The sequence below is a fragment of the Perna viridis genome, chromosome 11 (genome assembly GCF_037379345.1).
Source record: "Perna viridis isolate PV_CMFRI_1.1 ecotype Kerala chromosome 11, ASM3737934v1, whole genome shotgun sequence".
In the NCBI taxonomy this organism is placed as follows: domain Eukaryota; kingdom Metazoa; phylum Mollusca; class Bivalvia; order Mytilida; family Mytilidae; genus Perna; species Perna viridis.
The window spans coordinates 31,686,262-31,695,531 of NC_142455.1; the positions used below are offsets into that span (position 1 = coordinate 31,686,262).

At 31.4% G+C, this 9,270-nt stretch overlaps 1 protein-coding gene across 2 annotated transcripts; it reads right to left on the minus strand.

Moving 5' to 3' along the window:
* Nucleotides 1-153: 153 nt before the first annotated feature.
* On the minus strand, nt 154-9,270 carry LOC148603736 (uncharacterized). Of its 2 annotated transcripts, none has more exons than XM_088553860.1 (7): nt 9,135-9,270; nt 6,616-6,650; nt 5,439-5,555; nt 4,923-5,017; nt 2,557-2,667; nt 1,428-1,578; nt 154-681 (listed from the first exon to the last, which is right to left on the minus strand). In XM_088553860.1, the coding sequence occupies exons 1-7, from the start codon at nt 9,227-9,229 to the stop codon at nt 254-256; spliced, it is 1,032 nt and encodes a 343-aa protein (XP_088409986.1). In that variant the 5' UTR covers nt 9,230-9,270; the 3' UTR covers nt 154-253. The 2 variants fall into 2 exon arrangements, with proteins under 2 accessions (XP_088409986.1, XP_088409988.1); XM_088553862.1 differs by having other exon boundaries at nt 5,439-5,981; nt 9,135-9,159.

Genomic DNA, 9,270 nt, shown 5'->3' on the forward strand with positions numbered 1-9,270 from the left:
TGCAGATGTAGTTTCGGGCCTGGGTTTTATATAGAAAAAAATCAAAAATGATAAATCTTGAGTTTTTCCTCAAATCTTCAATGTCAAGTAAAATTGAAAAAATCTCAAGTTTAGATCTTTATGAAACCGGGCACTGAAATTATAGTATTTGCGTACAGATATAAAAATTTAATTTTTAAAATTAAAACACTACTGAAGATATTAATTCATCTCCTCTGAAGTTCACCTCAATATGTGGAAAAGCTATAAATGTTTACGTAGCATTTAAATCTGGTATGTCTTCTAAAGAATTCACATAATTAATAGATTCAATGAGACCTTCTTTATAAAATCCTTCCAGTGCCTTTATACGGAAAAAATTCTGCATCGTCTGAATAGAGTTTGCACCGAGAGCGCGATCGACGATTTCAACCTTTTCAGTGTTATATTTAATGAGTCCCCAGAACCAACTGTGCTGTTTTTGTGTCACGATCCTCTGTGGAGCCACTTTGAAGTCCATTTTGTACATAACGTACATACAATCTACAAACTTCTGATCTGGAGATCTTCCAAAAGCTATCAACCCGTACCTAGCTCCAGAGTCGTCTCCCTTGTTAAACTTCCATTCAATCAGTCTGTGTTCCCATGTTGTAGTAGCAAAGAGAACACCGTCCAGTTTCTTTCGAATACCATCATCGATACCTAGAATGATTTCAAAATAATGATAGTACATAATTTCGAATAGAATAGTTGATTTTGCACTGAAAGACAAAATTAAAAGACATAACCCTGGTACTACTTTTGAAGTAAAGTGTTATTTTATTGTACCATTTACTTTATTTTTTGTGTACACTTTCATAACAGTTTTTTTTCTGATTTCTGTTACTAATGGAGAGTAATGATTTAAAAAATGAAAAAAAAATGTTTATTTGCAGAGAAAATGGTAACTGTCAATTTTTCTTTTACATGAGAAATCATATTACTGAATACAATATGTTAACGTACATGTAAATGGTCGATATGCCTACCGATAGCAGGTATCAAGTGGTTTATTTATTTTATTTTTGTTAAACGACGTTAACGTTATCATCATGACAAATCATGCACCAGGCAAATATCATCACAAAATATATAAAATCTAAAAAGTATATGTGGACAGGAATAAACCCCTTTTTAAAGGAATTTGTTGTTATATAATTAGGACTAGCTCATACTCAAATATATCTTAATTAAATGTCTACTAACTCTTATTATGTTGATAGTTCTTTAAAAAAAATAGGAATTCTTTAAATTGATTATTCTTTTAAATTCTGTGAAATATTAATGAATGACGGAAGACACTGTGTGGTAACATAGGATCACTTAAACATTTCAACAATAATGAAAAAAAGAAAATCTGATGTCATCCAAACGCAACATTCACTTTCTCACTTTGTATATGTATCTACCTTCGTAAGCATCCTGTAGGTGATCCAAATATTCTTTTAAGGTATCGAATGGAATCTGTTTAGCACTCATTACTTCACATCCTTCTGACCATTTATCAAATAACTCCCCTTCTAACTTTCTTTGTAGTTCATCAGCATCATACTTAGAAACCTAAATATATTCAAAGGCTTGTTATTGATAGTTTTATGACAAAGATTAATGCTTGTGATTTTCCCATGTTATGGAATCAATTTTGGAGTTACACAATGTTAATACAATGAAATTTTCTGATTTTTGAAAACGATTGTACGTTTTTTTTTAAATGTTAATCGGACGTTTTGTTTGTGTATGTGGATAAATTATGTCCTCCTATTTTATTCACTACTGATAAATGTATTTCGTACACAAGAAGCAACATATGGTTTCACATCTTTGACAACATATTGGAATGTATGGACCAATATATGGATAAGAGATTTTGTGCATTTAACATCTCGTAAAAAAAACTTTCAAAATGCTATGACAACCATTATTTTACTTAATTAGGCCTATAAAAAGACATGTAATATATGTAGCATAGGTCCTTAATTCTTTACATTTCATTAATAAATTTGTTAGTCCTTAACATATGTTTTTCTTACTTTTTTCATATTGTCCTAATGACATAGGAAACACATGACAAACATGTTTTTAGTGTTTTTAAACTTACATGTATACAACAAAATGTTCATTTTCTTTACTTATGTACCAGTCACAGTACAAAACCCACCAATAGTACAAAATTTACCTATGTACCGGACACAGTACAAAACCAACCAACAGTAGAATATTTACCTATGTACCGGACACAGTACAAAATCCACCAATAGTACAATATTTACCGGACACAGTACAAAACCCACCAATAGTACAATATTTAGTAATGTACCGGACACAGTACAAAACCCACCAATAGGACAATATTTTCCAGACAGAGTACAAAACCCGCCAATAATACAATATTTACCGGACACAGTTGAAAACTCACCCAAAGTACAATATTTACTAATGTAGGGGAAACAGTACAAACCCACCAATAGTACAACATTTACAGGTATTTAATTTCTAATATAACTTTTCAACTCCCACAATTTGGTTTGTCGTACTTGCCTTTACTTTGTGAAGAGACTCCTTCAATCTTCCCATAGCGGTTTCATCCTTTGTCGTAGGGGTTTGTCCTTCAGTTCCACTCTGTACAACTTGATTTGGTTGAACATCTGCCTACAGTTAGATAAAATAAGTGAATTATTAAAATATAATAACATATATTGACCAAACTGACACATCTGAAATTCCAAATGTGCATATACCTCTGCATACATATTACACAATAAGTAACTATTTTTATCCATTTATAGTAAGACTTTCAAAAATATAATATTTTCATATTTTGTGGTCGAAAATACGGCCATTAAATGTCTGCAGGTTTTGTAAATATTAGGCAGTGGGTGAAACATGGTACGAAAAATGACTTTCCATAATTCTTTGCTATTTCGAGTTACCATGCAGTGATGTCACTAAGTTTTTAAGTAGCTGGCTAATTAGATAAAGTAGGCGGCGAACCCGCCCATTACGGCAGGGGGTCCGGGGTAAATGGTGCAATATCCTGCATTCTAGGGCTCTCCTGGGCCATTGTACAGGACAATAAGATTACAATTTTTATACAAGTTTCTGTTAGTTAAGCCTAAAAAATGTGATATTTTTTAAAAATTTTGAACAAATTGTTTATTATTGGAAAGTTCCCCATTGCATAGACCCTAACAAAATTGCTAAGTTTTTGCTTTAGACCCTAACAAAATTGCTAAGTTTTTGCTTTGTTTCTTTCTTCAAATAAATGTCTTTGTCACATGCACATTCATTCCATTTTTTCCTTTAAATTTTCTTGATGACAAGTATCTAAAAACACAAACTAATTATAAATAATTTGAGCTTTTAATTTTTTTTTTTTTCTGAATTGTTTTGCTAACTAGCATAATTTTTTTATAATTTTTTATTTTTTTTCCAAAATTTTCAACATACAATATACATACAATACATTACACAATTATACATCATAATCACCTTTTAACACTCTATATTAAAAAAATCTGATAAGTGTCCCCCCTGTATTACTGCTGACTTAATATTACAATAAAATACTTTGACCCAATTTATGATACTGTCCCCAAAATTGAAAAATTTCATAACAGTCTGTAAAAAATCCCAGGAAATAGAATCAAAGGCCTTCTCAAAATCTATTAATAACAAAAGCCCTGGAATTTCATGTTCTTCTGTATATTTCATAATATCGTATATAAGTCTCAAGTTTTCTCCAATGTATCTCCCACTTATAAAACCAGTTTGATCTAAGTCAATAATTTTATCCAAAACTTTTTTTAATCTATTTGCAATTGCAGCAGAACCTATTTTATAAATTGTGTTTAATAAAGAAATTGGACGCCAGTTTTTTAAAAAAGTGGCGTGGTTTATTTCCTTTTGGCAAACATGTTATTATGCCTTGTTTTTGAGTTATAGAAAGTTGGCCTATAGTAAAAGCAGGATTTAAAGATTTAACTACAAAAACTTGCAAGTCTTTCCAAAAATTTTTTAAAAATTCAGAAGAGAAACCATCTGACCCTGGTGTTTTATTATTTTTCATATTTTTTATCGCTACTCCAGCTTCTAGTAAAGTAATTTCACCTTCTAATATATTCTGTTCCTCATCAGTTAAAACATTATAGTGATTATTTCTTAAATCATTTTTTAAATTTTGAACGTTGACCTCAGCATTTATATCTCTTTGTCTATACAGATTTTCGTAAAATAATTTAACTTCATTTAGTATTTCAAATTGATTTGTTACTACACTACCATCATCTCTTTCTACCTTGGGTATAATTTTACTTGTAAAATTTCTGGATTCTAGACCACAGAAATAATTTGTAGGCTTTTCGCCCTCCTCAATCCATTTAGCTCTTGATCTAATGATTTTATCTTTTATTTTATTTTTTTCTTAAAGATTCTAGTTCCTGCTTCTTATTCTCCAAATTAATTAAAGAATTTTCGTCCAAATTAGTTTCTAATTGTACAATATCATTTTTCAACTGCTGTTCCTTTTTTTCATTTTCCTTCTTTTTATAACTTGAATAAGAAATAGTTTTTCCTCTTAATTCAACCAGTAAGATTTCTAAAAAAACTGACTATCTATTGTAAATTGAATTTCAGAATTACTTATACTGTCAAAATTATCAAAATTATATACAAGTACTGCATATTGTTTTTTAATTTCATCAATTTTTTCTTTTATAGTGTTCACATATATCCTGATCGTACAACAAAGAATTGTTAAATTTCCATAGTCCTTTTCCCCTAACAAAAGGGTTGAATTCTAAATGTAAAACAATCATGGAATGATCTGATCTATAACTAGGTTCAACATTACAATTTTTCAAATTATTTAACATATTATCTGTAAATAGAAAGAAATCCAATAGTGCCTGTTTAAAAGGGGTCCTTTTCCTCCATGTGTACCTCTGTAAACTTGGATAAAGCTCCCTGAATGGATCAATTAAATTTCTTTCTTCTATAATTTCTAAAATAGTATTTCTAGCATTAGGATTATTTATATTGACATAATTACAATAATCAATGACTGGATCTAACACAAGATTAAAATCTCCACAAATCACATAATATTCATTTTCGAAATCTTCAACTAAAGATATAACATGTTGAAAAAAGTTAGGGTCATCTAAATTTGGCCCATATAAAGACACAAGAGTCATTTTTATTTTGTCAATCAAAATAACTGTATGCTAACTAGCATAATTAACCACTCCCATACCAATCTTTTCTCTCATTACACGCTTGAACCATCAATCGATCCAATCTTGTTGAAAATTTTGTTTTGACAAAAATGGCACTTGTCATACCCAATGACCTTGCTAGTATTTTATCGAATTAAAATAAGATATTAAATATCATCGATAATATGATTGTTAATTTATATCTACCATTGTCACTGTCTGTCTTGTTGGCCTTAGCTGGCCCTGGTGACAAAAAACTACAGATAGATGATTGTCCCTGTGTCACAGGCTTTGACCTTTTACGGCCCGACATGTTGCTTTTTGCTGACCGGAAACGAAGTATTTTTAGTTCGGTAAAAATAAGAAAGTCTATATTTAGAAACAGGGAAAAAACGCGGACTATTTATTTTAGCAACCGAACAATGCATTAAAGTCACACCGATGCGTCATTCAAGTGCAATCTTTAATAATTTTTGTGGGGTACGAAAGTAGCCGGCGACGTTTGAAAGAGTAGCCGGCGATTTTTGCCGGCTGCCGGCTTCTAATGACATCCCTGCCATGTCCTTGAAATGCACTGAAAATGAACATCTCAAGGCAGATAACTCTGTCAAATCCTCATTCTAACATTCTACTGAATAATTTCTGAGTAAATCCAATGATGTAGAGTTCGAATAATGGTCTTTTCAAATAGAGAAAGCATCCTTTAGTGAAATTATACTGTCAGATCGGTGGATTTTTGACATGCTTCACCTGTTTCATAGAAAAAAAACATACTTTTTTTATTGTTCTTTTTTCTTACATCAGTTATTTATTTGTAGTATCGCAGGCGCAGACCCAGATATTGTGGTGGACAATTGTTGATAATTAAAATGAAATCAAACAACAGGAGGTTTTCAACAACCGTGGACGCTTTCAAAAACAGGTATTAAACGGCTATTTACTAAATATGACATGCCATAATCTGTATCATGTGCAGTGTTAACCCGAGACCCCTTACATTACCCCAAGGGCCACCGATTTTGACTTGTCGTGTTCATTATATCATATACTGTATACTTTAAGGGGTGCGATATAGGTCTAGAGGTGCAATACAGGTCTACAGTTGTGATATAGGTCTACATGTGTGATATAGGTCCAGAGGTGTGATATAGGTCTAGAAGTGCGATATAGGTTTAGAGGTGCGGAACAGGTCTAGAGTTGTGATATAGGTCTAGAGGTGTGACATAGGTCTAGAGGTGCGATATAGGTCTAGAGGTGTGATATAGAGTATGCAAAATAAGAAATTAAAAAAAAACACTTACATGTATAATGCATTTACAACAAATGTATATTTTTATCAAGATATAGAATATATACAGATATCGTCAGCCAAGGTTAAACTTACCATGCTGATATCTCTTAGCGTAATGTCTTTCTGCTCTGAAAAAAAAAAAAACAACCCAAATAAAAACAAAAAACAAAAAACAAAAATCATGAGAAAAAACAAAGGAACTTCATAAACATTGTAATGAATTGATACTATCAAGTTGGTTGAGGCATGCATAGACACCAGATATCTTATATTTTTTAACAATTGTATAAATAAGGAGGACACTGTCTTATTATTTGAATGTTTTTCCTTGTTATTCTCAATTTGGTGTTTATAAATAATAAATATGATAAAATTCTTCAATTAGCACATTGCATTTTTTTATCTTTTGTAGACCCATTATGTAAGCACAAATCCAGAGGATGTTTAAGTTGAGGGTGTAAAGGCATTAAACTTTAATTTAGATTGCAAAACATCAGCATTTGAAATGTTTTTAAATTGCATGATTTTCCGATGTTATGGTGTCTTTCTCAAACATCAGTTCTGAATTTGAAACCAAGTCACTTGTAAAATGTTAGATTTGCCTACCCGAAATTCATATATACGAACATTTATTCCTGTAAAAAGAGATTTTATATTGGGACCACTTTCTTAAGTTATTTCCGCTGCAATAAAAATAAGATAAGAAACTTGTTAATTAACCAGTTAAACGTTACATTATCACGCAGCGGAGAACAAGATTCCCTGATCCTTCCACCTTTTTTTTTTTTTTATCAAACTACTTTTTCCCCTTTCAAAAAAATGATCTGAAATAAATTGAAGCATAGGCCCAGGAGACGTGAAAATGAGAAACTGAATATTTTAGTCAATTATCTTTAAAAACAAAAAAAGTTGTGAGAGGTTAATGTGAAAATAATGAATCTAATTTTCAATTATTTCCATTTTCGTAAAAATCGGTGGGTAGGTAACTTGTGTTCAAAACTCCTTTTTTGTTTGTTTTAATAGAAAGAAAAATATTGTATGAACATAAAGCTAACATATCGTAGAATAGGAAACTAAATTTATATCGATATTTGCACTACTTTTTAATTGTGATCATTTAAAGTCAAATTGTCATAGTAGATTAAATAATTATGAGATCTCGTTTCCCGGTGCGTGATAATGTGAGATTTCAGTTACTTGTAAATTTCTTTAATTACAAGTCTATGCTCGGATGCAGAATGGAGAATTTCTCTTGAATTTTTTGCTGGAATTATACTGTTATGTGAAAAAAAAGTATTTCCATCCACCAGATGGCGTTAAAAATTTTAGATAGATATCACTAGAAATAAAGAACACCAACTCTTACAAGAATTTTTGCGCGGAGCGAAGAAAAGCTAATATAAGAAAAAAGATAATGGTAAAAATTTCAACCATTTGGGGCGGACAAAGTCCGGATAGATGCTTCTGTCATGCAAATCAGGGTAACAAAATAATTTCCGAACACTAATTAGATCCACAATCAAGTCAAGTCCACCACCGGAGCAGCTGGTAGCGCAATGGTTCTGACTTGGTACAGGCATTTCAAACAAAATGGTAGGTTAAATCTAGGTTTTACAGTGCTAAACCTCCCTCAAGTGAATCAAAGGTTTTTTATCCAGTGTGACGAGTTCAAGCAAGGATAGGAGGAGAGTAAGCGGAGCTAAAGTTTTATACTATCTTTGACCGTATATCGTCAATTCATATTCTGTCAATGCTTTTTGGTTGCTCAAATAGAATGATACTGCTACCTTTCTTTTACAGCATTTAAAACGCATTGACCATTTGTCGATCAGTGACCGAAAAAAAACTTGATAGGGCTAACTTTCTCGATATTTCGTTAATTCCCATAAGTTTATGCGATTATCAGGCATGTATATGTCATGAATCGATTATATCTAAATGATTGCGAAACACCGGGATAATAAATGTTAATATAAGACATGAACATATGCTTTGGTAAGTTTCCATTTAAATACCTTTTCTTAAATAACGAATGCAGATTACGACTGTCAAGTAAGTTGGGCTACAACTACTACATATTATATGTACATGTATTGTACATGTTATAAGCTTTAAACTATTACATTTGAACACTTTTTGAAATTGACCCTACTTAAGTTCAGAATCCTGCGGAAAAATGACCCAGGTCTTTGGTTCCATCTTTACACTTTTTTTATGTTGCCAACATGTCGCCCGTTTCGAATTAAAAATTGTTTTTCTGGCTTATTAGGTTATTTGTCTTTTAAATTTTGCTGCAAGTATTGATATATATATATATATATAAAATGCAAACTTTACGGAAACTTTGATGAACGAATTCGGCTCGAAGCGATAAAAAATATCGGCGGAGACACTCATTTTCCCGTGCTTCTACGCCTCATCCGTATATAGACTCTTACATAAAGTCAGTGCACTTTATTGTCTATATATAGACATTTGCAACGTATGATAAATTATTGTTTACATGTTGTTTTTATTTTCGACAACTCAGTTATAAAGAAATCAAAGTGATGTAAAACATTAGCTTGCCACTTTGACGGAAAGTCTGATTATAAACAACATTGTCTTCTTACCTTACAAACGAACGAACTGCCCTGAATAACAGATAATGTATAAGTTGTACAACGTATTTATACCAATATGCATCGGTGTAAAGTAAAAATAACATATCATTATCTATAAGTAGCACATTTCTTCGTACGCGTCTTC